Below are 25,756 nucleotides of genomic sequence, written 5' to 3' on the forward strand. Positions count from 1 at the left end.
ATCTTTTCTTTACCTCGGTCTTTCCGCTTTCCTGTCATCTGGCTTGTGTGCTACATACTCTTTTCATGAAATCCTTTCATCTTCCACTTCTGTAGCTACTTGGCTTTTCTCTTGGCGTTTCTCAGCTCACACTCCCTTGAAGAGGTTGTGATTGCCTGCCTCATTTTTTACTCTAGGCTACCTTTGAGTCCTGTGTGTTAGCATCAACCAGAGTCCCTGGTGAAAGACAGCCTTGTCTTGTGGCAGTCTTGTTCTTCACCCCCATGCCTGGCATGCCAAGAGTGACTAATTCTTAGGGTAGCCAAGAGTCCATTGCAGAAAGTAGCAGGAGCAGATTGGTTACATAGTTTCGTCTTGTATAATATCTTAGAGCAGGATATTCGTTGTGATATTTTGTTGTAACTTTATTAGTTCTTGTATCATTTCCTTATTAGAATCCATGAACAAGAGTACAGGTTTATAGAGTTCCAAGAACATAAAAATTACTTCTAAAGACACAGTTAATAGTCAAAAGAGTCTGATTGCTTCCCTGTGGGGTGTCTCGCCATATCAATGTCATTTCCCAGAAGTAACCATTATTAACAGTTTAATGTACATCCTATTCCAGACATTTCCGATGTAGAGATAGCCTCTTTCTTTGCCTTGCTTATATATAACCAAAGGCTTACATACAACCCAACTGTGGGTATTTACAGTCATAAGGAAGACTCCATAATGAAAGTAGCGAAACTAATTTCATTCATTTAATGTCTGTAGTTTTTATTTGGGGAATATAAACTCCTGACATAAGCTACTTGTTAAACACGCAGTCCCTACAATTGAGTTATTTACAGTATTGATGCAATTCATATACTAGAGGGGAAAAAGGAACTTTAAAAAATTTTCTGAAAGATAAAGGCCAGGCCCCTCTTGATCAAAGTGTGTTTTTGAGGATGCCACTCATTTAGATATTGCTGCTACCTGTCCTATTGCATTCTGGCAACAAAATTACTAACCTGTGGCTTTATGAAATGAAGTAGCAGCTTTGTTATAAACAAAGTAACCACGTATTTACTTAACGCTATTACCTCTGAGTAAAAATGCCCAGAGTAGAAGGTTGCAAGTAATTGAGATAAAAAATTTTTTACATCATAAAAGTATTGAATGTACATTTGAGAAACTTTTGGAAACACAGAAGAATACAGAAACAAGGAAAATTATTTTACTCACCAATATGTTAATTTTAGTCTTTAAAAATAATGCATGTTATGTTTTATAATATGGTAATGTTATATTTTGCTGGGAATCATATGGGACAAAAATTATAGTTTTGTGCTCTTCACATAACATACTCGATAGGTTTCACCAGGTCATTAAATAATCACTTGAGGGCATGATTTTAAATGTCTATGGGGCACCTGGGTGGCTCAGTCAGTTGAACATCCAATTCTTGATTTAAGCTCAGGTCATGATCCCAGTGTCGTGGGATTGAGCCTTCAGTCGGGCTCCATCCTGAGCATGGAATCTGCTTAAGATTCTCTTTCTTTCCCTCTACCTCTCTCCCTTGCTCATGCAGTCTCTCTCTCTCTCAAATAATAATAAAAAAAAATGTCTATCGCTGCGTAGATGTACTATGATTTCTTTAGACATACTAGGTCATTACCTAAATGTAATTTAAAATTCATAATTGCCCCTATTTCATGATTTACTTCATTGTGGAGAAGGGGGTCTCATGAACTAGAAGAAGGGTTGGCAGTGGTCTTGGGGCAGTATGTGGCCCATCCAGTAGAAGATGTCTGACGGGCATCACCCCCAGGTTTCCCCAAGGTCATTGAGGTGGCTTATCTCTTAGGGACTGTGGGCTTCGCAGTGATGAACTGCTCCCACCAGCACCAAAAAGGCCCCTCTGTCTTCACTCTGCAGGCTGACGTTGGCCAGCCCTGAGCCATCAGGTTCAGGTTTTCATACCTGCCTCTACAGACCAGATTAGAACGAAGACACCTTCCTCTGGCATATATGGAAGCAGCTGTAAATGTAACAAAAATGCATCTACCTTCCTCTTCCTGGGTTGAGGGCTCGTTTGAGGAATCAGAGCACACAGGTGCCTAGAGTATTTTCTGAATAAATTCAGTTCTTTGTCCTCATATGTCTGTATCAGAGCAAACCTGAGTCCCTGGTAAAAGTCTGAGAATAACAGACTTGTCCATAGGGATGAGATCACCACACATTGCGGGGGTCAGGGCCAGCCTCCAGGGCGTGTGGCCTGTGCTGTTGCACAGGAACCTGCATCTAAAAGGGTTCCAGGCTTGGATTAATGTTCTACTAGTTGTCTTGAAATTCTTAAGATTTTTTTAGGTTAATTTATTTATTTTGAGAGGGAGACAGAGATGGGGAGGGGCAGAGAGAGAGAGGGAGAGAGAATCCCCAGCAGGCTCTGCACAGTCAGCATTGAGCCTGATTTGGGGCTCTCTCCCACGACCCAGTGATCATGACCTGAGCCAAAATTGAGGGTCAGATGCTCAACTGACTGAGCCACCCAGGCACCCCTTAAGACCTTTTGAGCAAGTGGACTTGGCATTCCTGCCCCCGCCCCCTTCCGCCAGAGAGCCCTGCAAATTATGTAGCTGGTCCTAACTGGTGTGCTAGGTAATGTATTAAAATAGTTTAATGATTCCTTTTCAGACATGGCCCCAAAGAGAAGGGAAAATCAATCCTAACTGCCCATTTTGTAGGAGGAGGTGCATGTGACTTTAAGAGACGGGCCTACAGGGTGAAATGGAGCAGGTCCTGGAAGACGTGGCCTTCAAGGGCGCTTGGTAGATTTGAAGGGCACGTACTACCTGACTATATGACCAAGTCTCTGCTGAGGAAATGCTCTTCAGACTTCAGTTTTCTGCAGTTACTTCAGGCGTAAGGCAGCTTGTGCTTTATCTTCCGTGGTGGAAAATGTGAAAGTCATGGCTTCTTTCTCTCCCTTTGAGCCCTAACTTTCTGTGTGCAGTAGTTTTCCCCTTGTCTGGGGCATACACGTTCTAAGACCCTCAGTGGATGCCTCATACTGCGGACGGTGCTGAACCCCATGTATACTGTTTTTTCCTGCACATACATACCTGTGATAAAGTTTAATTTATAAATTAGGCACAGTGAGAAATCAGCAACAATTACTACCAGTAAAATAGAACAATTATAACCATATCCTGTACTAGAAGGGGTGTGAATGTGGTTTCTCTCTCACTTAAGATACGTTATGGTGCTGCACTCACCTTCTCCCTGGGATATGTGTGATGATGCGATGCCTGTGTGACCAGGTGAAATGACGTGGAAGACACAGGCATTGGGACGTAGCATTAGGCTACTGATGACCTATGGTCAGAAGGAGGTCATCTGCTTCCGAAGGCAGTTGACTGGGGGTAACTGAAACCAAGGCAAATGAAACCACAGGATAAGGGGGACTACTTTACTTACATGGACATGAATGTCAAAGACCTTGCAATCCCGAATTCCTTTGCTGTACTACAGAGGGAGTGCTGTGCCTCTCTGAGCTTTGTCTTTCTGCCCCCTAAGCCTCCTCCTCCTTGGTAAGAGTTGTGTCAGGGTCTCCTACGATTCCTCGAATGCAGGAGTGCAGATTTTCCATGCTTCAAACCGGTGCCCTTGGGATGAATACACGATGAAAACCTCATGCCTCCCCCATTCATGTATTCTTGCCTTCAGTTGAGAAAGGATTTTTGTTGAGTTTCGTTTTAGTTTGCGGTGGGTAAACAATTATTTTAATTTCCCAAAAGAAAATGTATACCGTAGAATTCGAATGTGCTCTTTAAAAGTATACGCATGATTCTAACAAACATAGTCCTGAGAAAATTACTGCCCTCAAGCCTTATCTTCCTGAATTTAGCGCCATTTTGGGTACTGGTTTGCAACCTGTTTGTTACCACTGCCTTGAGCTAAAGAACAGGAATTGAAATTAAGCATTTAGAAACCCAGAGCAAGTTGTTGAATTAAATTATTAAAAAATCGGAGGCTTGTTTGTGTCTTCTTTCATATTCTGCAGCTATGTTTTAGTATTTCACACGCACCATATCTTACAAAAATATCAGTCCATAACAGATTGGAGACTAAAAACAGACCGATTCTTGACCACAAATAGTTTGAGAAGTACTCTCCTAATTGACAGAGCCGGCAGTATATTTCCTGGACCACCAGGCTTCTCATTACTTCCGTCTTTCCACAAGTGGTGACAAACCCCCGTGTGAGTGTGTGTGTGAGTGTGGTGTGTGTGTAAGATGGGCTCTCTCTCCCCTCAAGAGAGAGGCATTGTCGTAAGACAGCCATGATGCATGTGTGGCTGGGATGGTGTCATGAGAGACGGCTGTTGAAGTTGAGAGAGTTGTGGGTGGCCTTTTCAAACCAACAACAGTGGTTTGAACTGCGTTGAGAAACCATTTTTACCGAACCCTGCTAGAAGGGTTAGAAAATACGCACTACTAGAAAATAAAAACATGCCCAGACTGTTCTGCACCGAAGGTAGAATCCCAGCATTGAGAATGGTCTCTCCCTTTTAGCCACTAGGATCCATACTTGAGAACGCCTTTTATACTCTTTGAGGTTATAAAACTGAGAAAACTCCTTGCCTCCATATCCAGCCCCAGCCATCTCTCCCAACAAACCTGTGTCCCTCAGCTCCTTACAGAACACAGACGTGGTTTGCATGTCTCTCAGAGATACTGTAGCTGGTCTGCAGGAGCCCGTGTGTACCTTCTCATTGTTCATGGTGACACTATGAACTCGGATGTATTTATAACCATGGAGCTGACCCCTCACCTGCCAATGCCAGCATCCCCCCCTGCACGTCTGTGCGCACACCAGTGTTCCTAATCTCTTACCTGGTCCCCTGGCCAGGGTGGGGTGCAAACCAATTGTTTACCAGTCTGTGGGTGGATGCAAGAGTTTACACTGGTTAAACTTCGGGGTAATTTCTTGGTTTTTTGGCAACAACTGCCAGTCTCTGGATCGTTTTCCTTTGCAAAGGAAGAGAGTAGGAAGACTTGTGCTTTCCCTAAATATCTCTGCTTTTGGTCCATCTTAGTGCCAGATAAATCTCAATATTCATTAAAAAGTGACCAATTACTTCAGAAATTAGAGAAGTAGATCTCCCATGATACAAAGCTTAACTGGGAGCTTGATCAGTATTGCCTCACACTCTCTGAGGTGAGATTTTCCAACCTTTTCTCAAGTGTTGGTCTCCTTTCGGTGAATGATTCTTAGGCAGTTTTAATTATTTAAGGCCAGTTGGCCAGAACTTATTATATCAGGACTTACTGTAGGCTTCGGGAATTCAAGATCAATAAGGCTGTGCCTGCCCTCAAGGAGCTCACAGTGGGAGGAAACTACAAGCAAGATTCATTAGGAGACTTGTAAAAAACTATGGTGTGGCTGGAATTTATAACTGTCACCAGCTGCTTCTGGGTGTTACTGTCTAATTACTTTCTGCCTAATATCATGTACCCTCTATAAGTACTGAGACTTACAGGGGATATACCAATAATGCCTTGGGAGCAGCTGATAGGAAGAGGTGGGAACCTGTGACCTACGGAAACTTTCCATGGGAGTGATGCAAAGAGGTTTGCAAATGTGATCTCACTTTCTCCATTTATATAGAATATATATATGAAGAAGTAAGTCCAAGTGTACTGTCTCTCAGGCTTTAGGGAGATCAGTGTGTATTTGGTGAAATGAATCGATCAGCGTATATATTAGTGGAAGCCTCAAAATGGTAAGCTGTGAATTTCCGAACTGGGTCTCCAGCAAAGTTCAGCTCAGTGGGAAAAGCAAATAGCTTACAGAACAGGACACCAGAATGGTCAATAAAGAGGCAAAGATACTCAAACTGATTGGTAATCAGAAAAATGCAAACTTGAACAACAAATGGGGGCACCTGAGTGGCTCAGTCAGTTAATCCTCCAACTCTTGATTTTGGTTCAGGTCATGATCTTCTGGTTTGTGAGATTGAGCCCTATGCTGACAGCACTGAGCCTGCTTAGGATTCTATCTCAATGCTGCCCTCCCGCTCAAGAGCCCTCGCTCCCCCCCTCACCTCAATAAATAAACATTTAAAAAAAAGTTTTAAACAACAAATGGGTACTATTTCTCAGCCTTGAGACTGATGAAAATTTTAAAAAAACAACTGATAATACCAAGTGTTGGGGCCATTATGGAGAAACACATTCTCTTGCTTTCCTTGTAAGAGTAAATTGGCAATCAGTTTGGACAGCAATTTTGCAATAGTTAGTAAGGTTTAAAGGTACACTTACCCTATGACCCAAGAATTCCATTCTAAAATGTTTTCACATGCTTAAAGCATCATATACAAAAAAAAAAAAAATTATTGCAATGTCTGTTATAGGGGAAAAAATTGGAAATAAACCCAAATGTCCTTTATTAGGAGAAAGAGTAACTTACAGTTTATTTATACAGTGAATATTACACAACATTTAAAATGGATGAATTGGATTTACAAGTATAACCTGGGTAAATTTTATAATCATATTATTGAGTGAAAACAATAGGTTGCCAAACAGTATCTACTCTTTATCATTAATATAAAAAGTAAAATGCATATCAGTGTTAAATGTACATTCATGTACATACACTTGGGACAATAAAAGTGTAAGGACCTGGGTGGGAAGAATACAACACAACTTGACAGTGGTGAAGGAGAGAGGGAAGTAGGATCAAGGGGGCACAAAAGAGACCTTTGCTGTCTGTGTTACATTTTCTCTGTTTAAAAATGAGAGAAGAAGAGGTGCCTGGGTGGCTCAGTCAGTTAAGCGTCCGACTTCAGCTCAGGTCATGATCTCGTGGTTCGTGGGTTTGAGCCCTGCATCGGGCTCTGTGCTGACAGCTCAGAGCCTGGAGCTTGCTTCAGATTGTGTCTCCCTCTCTCTCTGCCCCTCCCCTGTTCATGCTCTGTGTCTCTCTCTCTCAAAAATAAATAAACATTAAAAAAAGAACGAAAGAAGATAAGGACAAATGTTAAAGTCAGAGTAGTGGTGCATGCATTTGTAATTTCCTGTACTCTTCTGTGGTTTTGAAATATTTCATTAACAAATAGTGCTTAGGGCATATGGGGCACTCTCTGAGAAGGTACTATTATTGTTTCTGCACCAGGAGCCCATGCCCCTGAGTTTTCTGCTGCCATGATCTTTGTAGACTTCTGACTGTCTGTATTGGCTAAGGGGATAGAGGGAGACTGAATAAGCTTTAAGATCCTGTCCATTTTAACATTGTTATTCCAAGATCATCAGTAGATGATTGATTGTTGTCATGGCCACATTCCTACATGTCCGGCACTCTCCGGGCACAGAAGCAGAGCAAGCGATGACTGTGTGTGTCACACACCCTCCAGTGCCCACAGCCAGATGGGAAACCTAAATATACCAATTTTGTTGTGTTTTCTGAATCCCCTTGAAACCAGCATTTTTATGTTATGAGATGCCCCTGAACTAATATAAATAGGTAAGTGTGGGGAAGAGTTATTTTGAGGGCCATAATTTGATTTAGTTATCTCAGGCGATCAATGATTGTTTAACACCAGAAATAGTTGACTAGAACAGCTGCTGAAACAATGCTTTGTGTGGGAAATGATAAAAGGTTCAGTATTTTGACAGCCATTTCAGAGGTATGAATAATACGACTTCTAAGAAAATCCTGATTGCTAGGTTGGTTTGGGGGGATTTTGAGTGTGTGTGTGTGTGTGCGGGGGGGGGGGGTTGGATTCTCTAGATAAGATTTCCCATCTCCTAGTATTCTGCATGGATAGTGGGTATAGGAGGAATGTTTTCCCTCTCCCAGAGTCTTGACTCTATATCAGTAGGGTTTAGGCAGCACAGCAATAAATTACTGTTTAGGTTTTTTAAAAATACCTAACTCATCCATTCATCAAATGTGTATTCAGGGCTTACTGTGCTTCAAGCAAAGTTCAGGACCTAGGAGTCAGAAAGAGTCTGTTAGATTCCGCCGTAAGGGGCTCCGTCTGGAAAGAGGAGGAAAAGTAGAACAAGGCAAAATGTGCAAGTAATTTTAAATAAATTCAATAGGTACTACAGAAACAGAACTTGGAGGGGGATGAGGGATAGAAAGAGGAGGCGTTAAATAATTGGGAGTTTGTCATTTGAGGTGGTGGGAGGTAAGAATTGACAGGCAAGCACAACATTCCAAATAGACGGCAAATTCTAGTCAGTGTTACAAAGTGATAGAGTGGAAGAGTGTATTTATTGATTCAACTCTTAATGTGGAAGAGTGTATTTATTGATTCAACTGGCCAACTGCATGCCTCAATTCACAGTATTGCTTTCTGTCTGGATATCCGGTACCTTAAATTTTCACAGAATTTTCACGGCAGTTTTCTGATTGTATATGTGCCTAATGTGAGTATTACCATATTATACTGTCTGCAGTTAACTTTTAAAATATTTCAGCATGGGGCCCCTGGCTAGCTCAGTCAGAAGAGCATATGACTCTTGATCTTGGGGTCATGAGTTCGAGCCCCACAGGGGTGTAGAGATTACTTAAATAAATAAAACTTTAAAAAATAAAATATTTCAGGGGCGCCTGGGTGGCGCAGTCGGTTAAGCGTCCGACTTCAGCCAGGTCACGATCTCGCGGTCCGTGAGTTCGAGCCCCACGTCAGGCTCTGGGCTGATGGCTCAGAGCCTGGAGCCTGTTTCCGATTCTGTGTCTCCCTCTCTCTCTGCCCCTCCCCCGTTCATGCTCTGTCTCTCTCTGTCCCAAAAATAAATAAAAAACGTTGAAAAAAAAATTAAAAAAAAAAAAAAATTTCAGCATGAACCGTATGGTAGGTATGTAGGTACCTATTAGTTTTCATCTAAGTCTTAGTGGTGCCAGTTTTTTTTTTAATTTTTTTTTTAACATTTACTCATTTTTGAGAGAGATAGACTGAGCATGAGCAGGGGAGGGGCAGAGGGAGAGGGAGACACAGAATCTGAAGCAGGCTCCAGGCTCCGAGCTGTCAGCCCAGAGCCCGATGTGGGGCTTGAACTCACAGGCTGCAAGATCATGACCTGAGCCGAAGTTGGATGCTCAACCAACTGAGCCACCCAAGTGCCCCTGGTGGGAGTTTGTCACAACTGGTTGGTGCCTGTCGTGAGTGCACACTCAGTGTTGGTGAGCTGGCATCTAATCAGAAGCCCTCACCCTGGAGAATCTTCTTTAAACAACTCGGTTTTCTTTATCTCTGAGTGACACTAGAGGTTTTGTTAATTAGAATAATGGATATTGGAGATGAATTTTAATCGGGGATATTTGTGGTGGTGAAGATGAGTGGATCAGGTTGAACCTTTACAGAGACCTTCCTTCCTGTGTGTTACAGAATATAAAAGTCTAGTGAGACATTAAGGATGGGGAAACTGAGGCTCGGGGGGGCTGGGTGTGAGAGTTAGGTGATGGCAGGGCCAAGACTGAAGAATTCCAGAACCAGGACTGTCTCTGTTGGCTGCTCTGCTCAGTGAGGTATGCTTGCCCTTGGAAGAATCTTTATCTGTGATGACACTCTTTTAGGGGCTCATTAAACCAAGGCTAATCCTTGACTGAATTCCCTAACCCCAGACTGAAGTGTGTGTTCTTTAGAACCAACGTAGGTGACATTTCCAGTATTGGGGGAATTTCATTTCTTTTAGATTCAAGAAAAGTAAAGTATTACAAACACTCAGTTATGAGCGATGTATTTGTATTTCTAGTTCACATGGAAGGGAATCCAGTTTAGCTGGCATTCTTTTCTGCTTTTCCTATTAATATACCCTTCCATCTGCAGATAATTGAAAAGTAATTAGAGCTCTTCGCAGTAAATCCATGTCATATTAAAGAAAACAAAAATGCAACACATGTGTGGCATTATGTGGAAATTTACCCCGTGGAAAACTACAGGCTGTCGGGATTTTATTTTTAATGTATGTTATATAGTCCAGATCAAACAAATGAATTAATTTCCACTCTAGTGAAGGATTGTTTTTCCTGGTGTGTTTAGGTGGCTATGGTCACTGTGGTTTGGAGTGAGCCTAAACAGGTTCCTGTCCTTGGACAAAGACCAAGGACAACTATAGGACTTGCCTACGGTTAATCTCCCATAGGCCTCTTGACTAATAACCCTGGGGCAGGAAGGCAAATGCTAGTATGATCACTTTACAACAGAGGCAGTCAAAACAACGAGAAGTTATGGCATGTTCACACCACGGAACTGGCTATAACAGAGTCAGGGTCAGAGCTAAGCTCTTCTGAACACTGGGTGACTGCACAGTGGCCCTGTCCATGACCCCAGGCTGCCAGAGCAGAAGGAAGTGAATTTCAGTGGTATGGTGCACATCAAAGTATTCGATATGGTCGGAACCGAACCTCAAGACATTAATAGAAGACAACACATCAAGACATACTGGTGATGACGGTTTCAGAAGAACTTCTGGTTCAGATTCCGCAGAAGTGTATGCAAAGCCTGCTATGGGTCAGGTTCATGCTTCTGGGAGGCTACTTATTTTCAACAGTAGCAGAGCAAGGGAGCCTGGACCTTTAGCCTCCCTCTCTAAGCCTTGACCACCATCAGTGCTACTCCAAACCATTTTCAGTAAACATGCCATCTAAGGATAAGTCGAATTAAACAAAGGAATGTCTTGGCAAGTTCTAGACCAGGTTTCTTAAGCCCTTATTCTATTCTGCCTCTTGCCCCTAAATCCTATTATATTTTGTCTTATTACCAGAGCAATCTTGTAGTTGTGATATTGTCTTCATTGTATCATTGAGAAAACCAAGCCATTGAAAATAAAATGCCTTGCCTTATGATGAAAACTAGTCAGAGTTTCTAGTTGATTCTTCTGAGTCCAAGTCCTGCTGTGTGCTGATTTCCATCTGACCTTGGAATAATTATGGGCATTTACTTTATAGGGATATTTTGGAGTCATCTTGCCAAGTAAGGGATCTAGTTTATTTGACTTTGTGGAGTTTGTGTGTGTGTCCATGTTATTTTAGAATAGTGGAGAAAACGTTTGGTGCCTAATCCCAGCTTAGGGTAGATAAACGAGGCACACTTTCCTGGAGGGGACACTTGGAGGAATGGTGGTTTTAAAATAGACTTGCACTTCTAGCGAGAGAGAATGCACGCACACACACACGCACACGCACACACACGCACGCACATGCACGCACGTGCTGCAATCCAAGAGTCTGGTGCTTGGGGCACCTGGTGGCTCAGTCACTTGAGCTTCTGACTTCGGCTCAGGTCATAATCTCACAGTTCGTGAGTTCAAGCCTCAAATAAGGCTCTCTGTTGTCAGCACAGAGCCTGCTTCAGATCCTCTGTCCCCCTCTCTCTCTGCCCCTCCCCTGCTCTCACATGTTCTCTCTCTTGCTCTCAAAAATAAATAAACTTAAAAAAGAGTTGGAGGCTTAACTGACTGAGCCACACAGGTTCCCCAAGGCACTGCCTCTTCTTAAGTGAGCAGCAGCATATTGGGTATTTGCATTTCTCACAAATAAAAAGGTAAAATCATGTGTTGGCTATTCAGGCTTCCTGGACAGACTTGGATGATGTGGGCAAGTTTCCCCCACGGCCCGAACAGATCAGTGAGGTTCCAGACCCACAGAATTCTACTGTATGTTAGTTACCAGGATGCCTTCCTGGCATTTTTTGCCTTTCCAATCATTTTAATGTTTGATGTGACAAATGGCAAAGGACTCTGCCACTGCGATGGGAACTGAGATGAGAAAATGCTTGTTTCACAGCCCTTGTTCACTCCTAAACAAGTGTTAAGACTCTGGCCTTCTTTCCTCCTAGATTATAAATACCTTAAGGACTCTCTATCTTATGTTTTGTGCCCACAGAGTTTGCTTTGAACGTAGTAGGTACTGATTTGATGGTTGCTGAGCTGAACTATACTTTTCCGATATGAAGAAAAGTGGGGCAGATTAAAATAATATGTAGGCCAGCCTGACACAGTAACTCAGATAGACATGACTAGTTCCTGGCCTTGGCAAGTTACTCAAATTAAGACTGGGTTTCTTAGGTGGAGAGAGGGAGAAAATAATGCACACTGGGTCTCATGTAGGTAGAGCAGAGACACCAACATGTAAATGCTTAATACCTTACTTATTTTTATTTTAAATAGGCATTTATGAATACCAGCTTATGCAGACTGAGCTACCAGCTTTGCTAGCCTTCGCTTGTTTTTGAAACCAGCAGACTGCCTTCCAGCCTGTGCTGTTTCTCTTGGTGGTTGTTGGAACAAGTCACGTAGAGCCAACATCAGAATGTTTAAGATGAAAATTTTGTCACGGCGGGGTGCGACAGGAGAGGGGTTGTCAAGAAGGGTTGTAGAGGAAGACCATTGGGAGGTCCAGCCGAAGGGGTGTGTTGACACTGCCTCTGGGAATTTGGGGAAGCCCTGGGGAAACCCTTAATTTTTCTGCCTTCTCCACCCTCAGGCCTTCTTGTGGGTACCCTTGATGTTGTGCTGGACTCCAGTGCCCGGGTGGCTCCTTACCGAATCCTGTACCAGACTCCTGACTCTTTGGTCTATTGGACCATCGCCTGTGGTAAGTAGTGATATTCAGAAATACCGAGAAACCTTATGATTCGTAACTTTCGGCCAGAGAGGAAGGAGCCTTTATTTGGGAATGCAGTCTCTTGGTATTTTAGGATAATAACCATAGCCATTTTGGCAGATGAACCCCAAATCTCAATGGCTTACTGCAGGAGCGGTTTCTTTCTCACTCTGGTGAAGTCTTGTGTGGATCCTGTGGCCTCCTCCATTCGCAGTGACACAAACCCTCCATAGGAGGACAACTTAGAAGGGGAAAGAGGGAGGTAGAGGCACACCTGCATTTAACTTCCTTGGCCCAGACGTGTCACACACCACCTCCACTCACACTCTGTTGGCTTGAACCAGTCACACGACTCCAACCTAACTCCATAGGCAGCTGGGAAATGAAGAGAAACGTGAAACACTTGAGTGTACTAAGTAATACACACATATCCTAGTACAGTGCTTCCTCCTTGGATAGGGATCAATTCTTTTTCCTGATGATAATCTGGAATAATGTCACGTGTTTAAAATGGTGGTCAACAGCTCTGCCATTGTTGGATCTCTCACAAGAATGTTTCATCCAAAGTGGCCAAGGCTTTATAGTTATTCGTTTGCCTGTGCCTTTACAAATAAATAGGAAAAGCAAGGACACAGAACCCTTTTCTTTTCATTTTTTACTGCCACTTGGTTTTTATTATTATTAATAATAAACTTTATATTTTATTTTTTTTTATTATTTTGTTATTATTTTTAGATTTACATCCAAATTAGCATATCGTGCAACAATGATTTCAGGAGTAGATTCCTTAGTGCCCCTTACCCATTTAGCCCATCCCCCCTCCCACACCCCCTCCGGTAACCCTCTGTTTGTTCTCCATGTTTATGAGTCTCTTCTGTTTTGTCCCCCTCCCTGTTTTTATATTATTTTTGTTTCCCTTCCCTATGTTCATCTGTTTTGTCTCTTAAAGTCTTCATATGAGTGAAGTCATATGATATTTGTCTTTCTCTGACTAATTTCACTTAGCATAATACCCTCCCATTCCATCCATGTAGCTGTAAATGGCAAGATTTCATTCTTTTTGATTGCCAAGCTATACTCCATTGTATATGTACACCACATCTTCTTTATCCATTCATCCGTCAGTGGACATTTGGGCTCTTTCCATACTTTGGTATTGTGCATAGTGCTGCTATAAACATTGGGGTGCATGTGTCCCTTCAAAACAACACACCTGTATCCCTTGTATAAATACCTAGTGGTGCAACTGCTGGGTTGTAGGGTAGTTCTATTTTTAATCTTTTGAGGAACCTCCATACTGTCTTCCAGAGTGGCTGCACCAGCTTGCATTCCCAACAACAATGCAAGAGAGATGCTCTTTCTCCACATCCTCGCCAACATCTGTTGTTGCCTGAGTTGTCAATGTGAGCCATTCTGACAGGTGTAAGGTGGTATCTCATTGTGGTTTTGATTTGTGTTTCCCTGATGATGAGTGAAGTTGAGCATTTTTTCATGTGTCAGTTGGCCATCTGGATGTCTTCTTTGGAGAAGTGTCCGTTCATGTCTTTTGCCCATTTCTTCACTGGATTATTTGTTTTTCGGATGTTGAGTTTGATAAGTTCTTTATAGATTTTGGATACTAGCCCTTTATCTGCTATGTCATTTGCAAATATCCTCTCCCATTCTGTAGGTTGCCTTTTAGTTTTGCTGATTGTTTCCTTTGCTGTGCAGAAGCTTTTTATTTTGATGAGGTCCCAGTAGTTCATTTTTGCTTTTGTTTCCCTTGCCTCCAGAGACGTGTTGAGTAAGAAGTTGCTCCGGCCAAGATCAAAGAGGTTTTTGCCTGCTTTCTCCACTAGGATTTTGATGGCTTCCTGTCTTATGTTTAGGTCTTTCATCTACTTTGAGTTTATTTTTGTGTATGGTGTATGAAAGTGGCCCAGGTTCATTTTTCTTCATGTCGCTGTCCAGTTTTCCCAGCACCACTTGCTGAAGAGACTGTCTTTATTCCATTGGATAGTCTTTCCTGCTTTGTCAGAGATGAGTTAGCCACACGTTTGTGGGTCCATTTCTGGGTTCTTTATTCTGTTCCATTGATCTGAGTGTCTGTTCTTATGCCAATACCATACTGTCTTGATGATTGCAGCTTTGTAGTATAGTTTGAAGTCCAGGATTGTGATGCCTCCTTTGGTTTTCTTTTTCAAGATTGCTTTGGCTATTTGGGGTCTTTTCTGGTTCAATTCAAATTAGACTTTGTTTTTTAGAACAGTTTTAGATTTATAGAAAAATTGAGTAGATAGTTCACAGAGCACCTATCTGCCCTTCACACACATTGTTTCCTTTATTATTAACATCTTACTATGGTACATTTGTTTTAGCTAATGAGCTCATATTGATACACTATTACTAAACAAAATCCACAGCTTATTTAGATTTCCTTAGTTTTTTTTTTTTTTTTTTTTTTTTTTTTTTTTTCAACATTTTTTATTTATTTTTGGGACAGAGAGAGACAGAGCATGAACGGGGGAGGGGCAGAGAGAGAGGGAGACACAGAATCGGAAACAGGCTCCAGGCTCCGAGCCATCAGCCCAGAGCCCGACGCGGGGCTCGAACTCACGGACCGCGAGATCGTGACCTGGCTGAAGTCGGACGCTTAACCGACTGCGCCACCCAGGCGCCCCAAGATTTCCTTAGTTTTTTAAAAAAATTTTTTAAGTTTATTTTTATTTTTTTGAGAGAGACATAGCAAGTGAGGGAGGGGCAGAGAGAGAGAGCGGGAGACAGAAACCCAAACAGGCTCCATGCTGTCAGCACAGAGCTGATTGCAAGGCTCAGACTTATGAACCATGAGATCATGACCTGAGCTGAAGTCGAGTCAGACATTTAACCGACTGAGCCACCCAGGCACCGCTTGATTCCCTTAGTTTTTACTTAATGTCCTTTTTCTGTTCCAAGATCCTATCCAGGATACTATATTTTGTTGTCATGTCTCTTTAGGTTCTTCTTGGCTGTGGAAGTTTCTCAGGCTTTCCTTGTTTTTGATGACCCTGCCACTTTTAAAGGATACTAGTCAGGTATATTATAGAAGGTCCCTCTATTGGAATTTGATGTTTTTCTCATGATTAAGCTGAGGTGATGGATTTTTGCTGAGGAACATCCCAGAGATAAAGTGCTATTTTTATCACATTATGTCAAGCAAGGGTACCGATTGTCAATGTATGACTGACGATGTTTTCTTTGATCACCCAGCGGAAGTAGTGTTTTTTGGGTTTCTCCACTGTTAAGTTACTATTTTTTCCTCCTCTCCATGCTGAATACTCTCAGGGAAGAAGTCACTATGCGCAACCCACCCTTAAGGAGTGGGGAATTCTAATTTATTCAATTGTTTTTATCAGTATGGAATCATATATATTTATTGTATGCTTTGGGGCAGTCCAGTACCACTTTATTTTGTTGCTCAAATCATTCTAGCTTTGGCCATTGGGAGCTTTTTCAGTTGACTTTGTTCAGTCTTTGAACTGATCTCTACTCAGTAGGAAGTGCTGTGCTCGGATCTAAAGATTCAGAAATAATTAGATCCGGTCTCTGCTCTTGAGAACATAAGTAAATATTCAGTTATAGCCCAGTGTGCACCATTACCACACGCTGCCAGTTGATTGCAGGGTGCCCAACTAAAGACAGGAATCTCAGCTGGCCTTTTACCTAGGTAGGGGAAATGATCTGGGTGTGAGTCCCAGCTGCCGGAAGGCTCCAGTGCTCTATTAATGCTCCCTCCAGGATTTAATGGTACCTGAAATTCTAACGTTGTAGTGTTGTATCCCTTTCAAGTTATTCTGGTTAAGATGCAAACAGCCCCATGAGACATGATGGAATATATCAGTCATTTATGCATTCTGGTGAATGAAGGAATAGCATCAGGGTGCAGGGCATGGAGAAAACCACCTAGGGGTGAAGGGTAGGGATTGGAGCAAGAGGAAGGAGATAAAGGCTAAAGGAAGAGGGAAGCTGGGACCCTGAAGAAGACTTACCAGTGTAACCCAGGCTCCTGTAAGTTAACATTCCAGCCATCTGTGCCATTTATTCAATACAAAAGGGAAGAACCCAATAGCTACTGTAGAGTGGGGAATGCCCTGGGGTGGTTGGTGAGGAAAGTGTCACATTTAGTTAGCAAACATTCTAGAATCCTGTTAAAATAGACATTGTAGCCAGCAAGTGAAGAAATAAAAAGAAAGGGAATTAGAAATCAGACAGAACCACTAAACTACTTGACTTAACAAGTGTGTGCAAAGGACACTTTCACACATTCTCTTTCACCTTCCAGCCTAGCACTTGTGCCCAGAGGCTTTTGAGATCCTTTGGAGCCTGGAGCTCCTTAGAGCTCTCCTATCTGCCTTTCTAGTGCTCTAGATGCCTGCCCTTCCCAGGTCAGTGTGCTTTTACACTTCTATGAGCTGCTGGTTTGTGCCTCATGACTCTTCTTTTACTGCCCTCTCAGCCTTAACCCTTTTTTTTTGTTTTGTTTTGTTTTGCCTGTTACCTGACATTACTACTCTTCAGTTTGTTTCTGGGACTTTGCCATTCTACGAAGCACATGCTTCTGTGAAAGCTCATGTGGGAAAGAGCCCAGAGTTACAAAGCTGAATTGTTCCTGAATTATTTGCCAAAACAAGGCTAAGGAACACTAGGCAGTAAATGCTGATGGCATAATTTATACCACAAAGAGATGTACTTTCATTTTCCCAGTAAGTAATGCCTGTCACAACTGTATGATCTCATTATCATAAACCCAGAACAGTTTTAGCTTTTGTATGTATTGATTACCCATAGAGAGAGCTCCAGAATTTCCTTGTGGAAGACTCCACGGAAGTGACAACCACCGTGAAAGTCCCATTCACCCATTAGCCCTTCTTATCGATTTCCATTTAAAACCCAAATTGCTGGCTCCCTTTCAGGAGAGGATTTTGAGAGCGGAAGCTGCCAGCTTTCAGATTTCTCTGATATGCTGACCTTCTGGTTTGTAATTTTAGTGTTATTTTTTGTAAACTACAGAGTTGGTATTGGTGAGACTGTATGTCAAGAGCTTTTTAATTTGCTTCAATTTCTTGAGTCTTTGCTGTAGGGAGAAGCTTCAGCAGAAAACTGGGTGAGTCTAACTCACTGCCCTGTAGAACCCATAGCATTACAAAACCTTGTGTGCCATGCACCTTGTGAACCTTCAACACATCAATTGAATTGAAGGAAGCATCTACTGTCAGAGTCTTGACGTAGACTACTTTCTATAGAAGAGCAGTGGTAAATCCTACTCGTTTGACTTGCCTTTCACTTGAGCCACAAAGAGCCAGGCAGAAGGAGTCTTATGGGCCTAGTCTCACTTGCTCCTAATATAATAATCACCTGGCCCTTGGCAATAATATGATCCATAAAGAAGAATGGGGAAAAAAAGCAGGAGTTATTTGGTAAAACACTATTTTCATATGCTTCTTCTAATCTTTTAACAGTTGCATCCAGATTGGTTTGAAGAAATTGATGCCTTACATTTCCTTGAGACCTTTAATTGGGAAGGAGAGCCAAAAACCTTCCTAATAATGGCCGTGTCTTTTCACTACTGCCCAAAATGAAGCCACCATTCTCTTTGGTTGATATTCCATCACGCCATCAATTGTAACTTGATGAAGTGCGTTTTGCTCAGTGGTTTATGCAGTGAATTATACCTTTTGCGATCTCTAAGATCATAAAGAAAGCAGTATCCTAGGGATTTGGCCAGCCAGCTTTGTTGAGCTCGTTATATTCTGACAGTCGCCCCCACTCCCCACCAGTCAGTTGACTGACTGTTTTGCACCTGAGACTCTCACTAGGGCGCTAAACAGCTATAGGTCTTCCCCCAGCAGCTAGTGTTTTGGACTTGGTGCCCCAGAGGCAGGAGAGAGCCTAGTTCTCTCTGTCCTCCTTGGCCTTAAGTGGATTTAAGTAGAAGGCAACCCATTTGGCTTTCCCCATTAGAAGAACTAGAGAAAGTTCTAACAGTAAGAAGGGTTATACAACCTCAGTGACAATACAGACACATAAAAATGGTGGTATTTCCAAGGACGTTGTCTACAGAGGAAGTCTGGGACCGCCAAGAAGAGCCACAAACAGAAAGAAAGAAGGAGCTGTTGACAGTTCCCTCTAGATACATCTGACCTTCCAGCAGGACTGATAAAGGAAGCAGGGTGGAGGATGTGTGTTTGATGGGCATTTCACAGATGACACAGCCCTGCATGCTGCCTTGATTTGGCTGCCTATTGATTTAGTTGCTCTTTTCTTTACCATCCCAGAATTTCATCTGGGCCTAGATGTTCATTCAGAACTAAGTCTTTGCTGTAAGAGAAGCTTTTTCAGAACTGAAAGATATTTTAGGTGCCATCTTGTCTAACATCTTTATTTTAATAGGATAGAGGCAAGGGGAATGGCCCAGGTTCACAATGCTAGCTGTAGCTGGTTAGTGCAGAGCTGAGACCAAGTTCTCAGCTCTCCCCCTTCCCAGCCTAGCAGCACCATCCTGGCTTTTATGATTAAACATTCTTTTAGTCAGCAACTGGTAAGACCCAGAGTTTAATTAAAGATTGCTAATTCTGTTTCTGCCATTTCTCTACAATTGATAGAGAAAATGTGGGGGTAATTTAGTTGCCATCCACATGAGGTACACATAGTGTGGAAGTTGGTATTTTATAATCCTTTCTTGGTCTGTATACCTCAAGAACTACTCTCGTATCCTTGGGAACATAGCAGCTTAAAAAAAAAAAAGAACTTCCTTTTTTTCTTTAAGCAATACATGTTCATTGCAGGAAATTAGAAAATATAGAATAAGAAAAAAGAATAAAAATTTGAAAACAGTACCACCCTCCAAATCACCTTTCAGACTTTGTGTGTGTGTGTGTGTGTGTGTGTGTGTATACATACACTTACATAGGTATATTCGTGCATACATACATCCATGTATAGACTTTCCACATTAATAAAACCTATTTCTCTAATGTCAGTTTTAATAGGTAGATAATATTGTGCAGGTAACATAATTTATCTAACTGACACAGTATTATTGGAAATGTGGGTCTTTCCCCCCCTAATGTTAATTGCATGTTGAACAGCCTTAATCAGTATCCTCTGAAAAAAAATCTTTTCACATTCTTTTAATTATCACTTGAGGATAAATTTATAGAAATAGTTATGCTGAGCCAAAAAACCACACATATCTGTAAGGCTTTTAGTATTTCTAGCTTGATTGCCTTCCAGAAAGATAGCCGTTTACATTCTTTCCATCAGAGTGGGAGAGGACCTTGGCACTTAAGTGAAAAAGTAAAATAAGGACATCAGCCACTGATTCTTATAGTCAAGGCTGGATGAGTTACCTGGGTTTCTCTTTTGTCAAAGTGTTATGAAGCTATGAGCATATTGTTATGACCGGTAAGAGATTATAAACAGCGTTATATGAGAAGCTTACAGGGGCTCCTGGGCAGTTCAGTCAGTTAAATATCTGACTTCGGCTCAGGTCATGATCTTGTGTTTCATGAGTTCAAGCCCCACGTCGGGCTCTGTGCTGACACCTCAGAGCCTGGAGCCTGCTTCCAGTTCTATGTCTCCTTCTCTCTCTGCCCCTCCCCTGCTCACACTCTGTACCTCTCTCTCAAAAATAAATAAACATTTAAAAAATAATGTTAAAAAAAAGTAAGAAGTGGGGCGCCTGGGTGGCTCAGTCAGTTAAGCGTCCGACTTTGGCCCAGGTCATGATCTCGCAGCCTATGAGTTCTGTGCTGACAGCTCAGAGCCTGGAACCTGCTTCAGATTCTGTGTCCCCCTCTCTCTCTCTGCCCTTCCCCCACTCACACTCTGTCTGTCTCTCTCTCAAAAATGAATTAATGTGAAAAAAAAAAAGCTTACAATAGTTCCACAAGGGGTTCTATGCGTGCCTTACTTCAATAATGTGTACACTTTGCAATCCAAACAGAACGATGCCATGGCCAGAGAGATTTCTGCTGAGTGCATGTTAGTCAGGCAAGGGTTAAACAGCTGATGTCTTGGTGCCCTGACATCGGACTTTCAAAATATCTTCTCCATCACAAGTCAAGATGAGATCTTTATGTTCCGCTACTTAGAGTGGCAAAGGCGACTGTTTATTTAGTGCTTTGTATTTTCTTGCTAAGGACTCACATGCCCGTATTATCTTCTTTGATTCCAGCACAAACCAATGTGGCAGGTGTTGTTACCTGTGTATTACAGATGAGGTGTTTGAAGCACAGAGAAATGAGCTAATTTACCTATGATCCCAAAGTCAGTATGTGTACTTTTGAAACCAGGTGTACTTTTTTGACATCAAAGTCTGTGTTCTGCTCCGTGATGTGGTTTTGGCTCCCCAATAACCAGGCTTCTTATTATTCCAGATAATCCAACCTCAGTCGTACTTACCGCACTTAAACATAGGTTTTGCATCACAAGGAAATGTCTGCTGGATATCTATCCATAGGGCCTTAGCCTTTGTTCTTAATCCTCAGAGGCCAGATCTGATAGAATCCATTTGTGGGTCCCTCTTAATGCTTTTTCCTTTTTATTTCCAGTAGTCTTTATGTGCTTTAAGATACATTTAAAGCTAGATGAGAGTTTAGGCTAGGATGATTTTGTATTTTTCATCATCTTAAATAATGTTTACATTTTGCCCAGGTATATGCACAGGGCCTGTGACTAGTATTCTTAAAAACAAAACAAAACAAAACAAAACATAAACAAAACTCTACTCTGAATGATAAAGATTCCCACTTTTCCAAAATTAATTTCTCGGTAACCTTAAGCCCATCAAGTGTCAATGTAGTTTTTATTACTGCAGAATGATTTAACTTGGGTTAACTTGGATTTCCTGAAGGGTTCTCATTCTCGACACTGGCTTTCTTTGTTGTTCCAGCTGAATGCACAGTCAGGTCAGCTTGTTTTTCTTGCTGTATCTCTGTAAATGAAGCCTTTTCCAGAAAATCGACAGCCAAGCCCTTCCTTTCTTATTCTGAGCATCCAGCACATTCTGCTCAAACTGCTGGGTAAATAGACCTGTCCCTATTCACAGTCATGGCACAAGAGCTTCGTGTCATCTCACCTTAAAAAATAACAAAAGAAAAGTCCCAACATCTTAAATATTGCAGCACTTGTATTTAATTTCTTGAGAAATGAAAGAGCTATTTCTAAGGAACATTTAGGATTGCAACATGGTGTTGTTGGAGTTTCGCTCCTTCCTAAAGAGTGGTCCGCCAGAGTGACAGTTGTTCCCAAACTGTTGGCAGGGCATTTGCTCTGTGATCTCTGAGATGTAACGTGGACTCTTTGTTCTGGAGTGAGAAGTGGCCAGAAATGGACACCTGATTTCAGAAATACTTCTGATGAGACTGGCATCTTCAGAATCTGTTTTGTCTGCTGGGTCAGGAAATCTGGCTCTGCTTTATAGGTGTTGTCATACTTTTAGACTGTAGAACATGGAGCCCTGAACCCCTGTCTTCATTTACCCTTTGTGAATTTAGCAAAGCGTTCAGAGAATACGGTGCTTTTGTCTAGTAAGCAGTAAATGTAAAAGGTGTATTTCATTACTCACCCTGGAAAGTATCCGTTGGGTACAGATAAGTATCCATAGTTAATTCCTGAAACTACCATTGGCTGATGGCTTTCTTTTCTCCACTAATACATGAGACTTTCTTTTCTCCACTAGTATATGGTGATGATGGTTTCATATAATGGTACACAAGGTTCTTTCTTATCCAGAGCTCAGTCTTCTGGAACTTTGGAGTCTTAGATGTAGATGTAGCCAGGAGAAACCTCCAGAATCTGTTTGGTAGTACAGAGGCAGGCCCACGGCACTGAGTAAGCTGAAAGAGCTGCAAGACCTAAAGATGTTGAGATGTGCGGCGTCAGCTCCTCAGTGAGTGGCTCATTCTAGAAGGCCAGCCTTTTCATGTGTCACTGAGAAGTGTGGGAGAAACAACAGGAGATGGAGAGCGGGACAGAAATAGCACAAGCAGCAGCAGTGGGGAGGGCAGGGATGGTAACTGAAGATGGAAATGTGGGGATTCACATCCTGAGCAGCAAGAAGTGTAGAGAAGAGCCAGTGGCGCAAAGGGCGTTAGGTGGTAGAAGGTATAAGTTATGGAAATGTTGGGTGGGACAACGGGGTGGAGAACAGGAGGTCTTGGGACAGCAGAGAAGGCAATAGGTGGGGAAACAATGTGTATAGTGAATCTGAACTTCACATGAGAGCAGGCGCATTCAGGGTGGTATGGCCGTAGATTGTAAACCTGAACACGAATATAGGAGCGGTCAGATGGTTATTGGTAGATGGGAATCAGCCATAATGTTTTCGTATTATATCCATGAGAGTTGGAAGTATGAGTGAATGTGTGTTGAATGAGTGCATGCATGCATACGCCATCTTTACTGTGTGTGTGTTGGGAATGGGGTGGGTGTATGGGTGTACTTACAGGAATATGTACACAAAGAACACTTTGAAGGCAGCATGTACAAAGCTGAAGGCGTACCTGTTCTGTCCTAGGTCTCATAGCTGATGGACCTCTCTATCCAGGGTAACTGAGGATTGGTGGGGTTGAACTGAGGCTGGGTTCCACAGCCAGTCTAACAGGGTGTCTAAAGTCAAGTATCTGATGTGACTACTTGGTCAAAGGCAGAGCATGGTGAGATACGAGTCAACAGCCAGACCACATGGAAACCTGCCTGTGGAAGGCATATCTGCAGTCGACAGAGGCAGGGGCAGAAGAGAAGCAAGATCAGACAGACGCTGGGAACTGTGCCCAATGGGTCTGCAGGACCTCAGCAGACTCGTGGGCCTCCAGGACTGACGCCGTCCTAAGGTGCATACATCTGACAGTGCAAACCAGCACAGATGGCCAGGGTGGAGGGCTCATGGCAGGCATTTACCGGGCTCTCTCTGTATATCACAGCCAGTTATAGCTGGTGATGCTAGTAACCTGTTTACAGACAAGGAAGGACACAGTATATTTTAGAAAATTATCTAATGACTATTTAAAATTTTAAAGTCTCAAATGTTCTTCTTTGAGATGTACTTTTGAGAGAGAGAGAGAGAGAAAGAGAGAGAGAGAGAGCACAAGCAGGGGAGGGGCAGGGAGAGAGGAAGACACAGAATCCAAAGCAGGCTCCAGGCTCCAAGCTGTCAGCACAGAGCTGGATGCAGGGCTCGAACTCGTGAACCGTGAGATCATGACCTGAGCTGAAGTCGGACGCTTGACTGAGCCATCCAGGCTCCCCTGAAATCAAAAATGTTTTAAAGCTCTCTGGTAAACTATAGAATAACCCATTCCCTAAATATTCCAAATGGGCATTCTTCTTTGCGTCTGAAAAAATATTTCCTCCTTTCCAAAGTATGTCTGTGGACATTATTCTTTGGGATTTTTACAGCATTGCCCTGAAATAGGTAAGCGTTTGTTGTGGTTTTTGTTGCTGTTGTTCATTCATCTCCATTTCACAGATTAAACAGACTGTCTAAAGTGATCCAACCGGCTAGTGGCAGAGGGAGGGGGGCCCAGGTGTTCTGAGTTCTAGCTCTCGCCATAACGGCATAGTACAGAATCATCAATTGCTCTCGCATGTGGTTGACTATGACCCCAAATGAGTGAGCCAGGGAAAATGCCCACAGGGAGCTATAATCTGTTCTCTCATGTTTTCACAGGACTGCCTCTCCACTAAGAAATCTGCTTTTCACCCTCTACGTCAGCATTCTGTGAAGGCAGTTTTGGTGTTTAAAGTAAAAGAAAATGAACTTGGGTTTTGTTTTGTTTTGCCTCTCCTTAAATAGTGGGTCTGAAACCTCTCAAACCTACCTCATTCTCAAAGAGATTTTAGTTTTCCTCCTACAGTTCTGGTATCATTGTAGGCGCATTCGTGTCTCCCTTCCTTGTCAGGAGTCAGAATGAGATTCTGAGATATCTTGAGTGACTGGTGACGGAGAATAAAGAGGGAAGACACTACTAAGAAATCACATAAAAGGAAGCTTGGAAATTGAAAGAGATGCCAGGAGGTTGGATCAGTGGAGTCACAAAATCATTCCTTAATTCTGGAATGAGCAGTGCATACGATTTATATATATGGCATATGAATGATTTATAAAACGTTGTTTTTCTGCAAGATCGTTAACAATCCCAGGGCAAGAATAAAAGGGGAGGGGATTTATTCCAGTGTCTCTACAGCCACATCCTGACGGCCTCTGTGTTATGCCCTGCAGTTGTGAGCAGAGAAGTGCCCGTTACATAGGCTACAGGCTAGGATTGTTTAAATGTGGAGGTTGCCAGGCGAGGTGACTTATGCTTCTTATTCCCTACCCGAGTGTAGAGACTTGGTCGGAGGCTGTGAGGATGACCTCATCCCATTACATTTCAAGGCAGCTGTGCCCGTGAGAGCCAGGCGGCTGTTCCCTAGCGATAGTCCATTTTCACATCTCATTCATAATTGAGGTGAGTGGGGATAATTTTTGCCCATTATAGGAGGTGGTTACATCAGACCTCCAGTGGCATACCAAAGCTCTCATTATTGCAGCTTAACAAAAGTAACCTAGTCTCCTAACAAGATCTACGTTACACTGTGAAGTGCAGGTTCTAGGAGGGAGAAAAATGGAAGATAGTGCTCAAGTCCCAATCCATAAAAGTGAACGGGAGAGATGCTGCTACCTTCTACGTGGAAACAGTGTGCAAAAAGTGTCTGAACTCACCTGGTCAGATTTGACTATAACACAGTACTTACTCTTGGGTTTTCACATCGCTACTTGTCCTCTGCGTCTCCTCTGAAGAGGAGAAAGCAGTTAAATGCAGCTGTCTCCTTTAGTGACATTGCATATAGATGAACTGAGCCCGTTTACATATCTTTTAAATTCCGAAAATTCTGTTATCATCTTTACATTCGTACAGGTGGTTCCAGAAAAGAAATCACCGAACACTGGGAATGGCTTGAGCAGAATCTGCTGCAGACACTCTCCATCTTTGAAAACGAGAATGATATCACCACATTTGTGAGAGGAAAAATACAGGTAGTGGGTTGTCTGTTTTGTTTAGTGTTAACTTTTAATTGGAAATAATTTCAAACTTACGGAAAAGTTGTAAAAATAAGAATTGCGTAAAGCCTACCTGTAGACCATCTGCATATTCTCCTGTTGTTAGCA

The 25,756-nt window shown here is 42.4% G+C and overlaps 1 protein-coding gene across 1 annotated transcript in view; it reads left to right on the forward strand.

The window, feature by feature from the left end:
* TBC1D9 (TBC1 domain family member 9) overlaps positions 1 to 25,756 on the forward strand; it is a 116,583-nt gene that overhangs the window by 38,019 nt on the left and 52,808 nt on the right. The window contains exons 2-3 of the mRNA XM_058721311.1: positions 12,466 to 12,576; positions 25,506 to 25,624. Of these exons, the coding sequence (XP_058577294.1) occupies positions 12,466 to 12,576; positions 25,506 to 25,624 (230 nt within the window). The remainder of the gene's footprint in view (positions 1 to 12,465; positions 12,577 to 25,505; positions 25,625 to 25,756) is intronic.

This window comes from Neofelis nebulosa, chromosome 3 (assembly GCF_028018385.1).
Source record: "Neofelis nebulosa isolate mNeoNeb1 chromosome 3, mNeoNeb1.pri, whole genome shotgun sequence".
In the NCBI taxonomy this organism is placed as follows: Eukaryota; Metazoa; Chordata; class Mammalia; order Carnivora; family Felidae; genus Neofelis; species Neofelis nebulosa.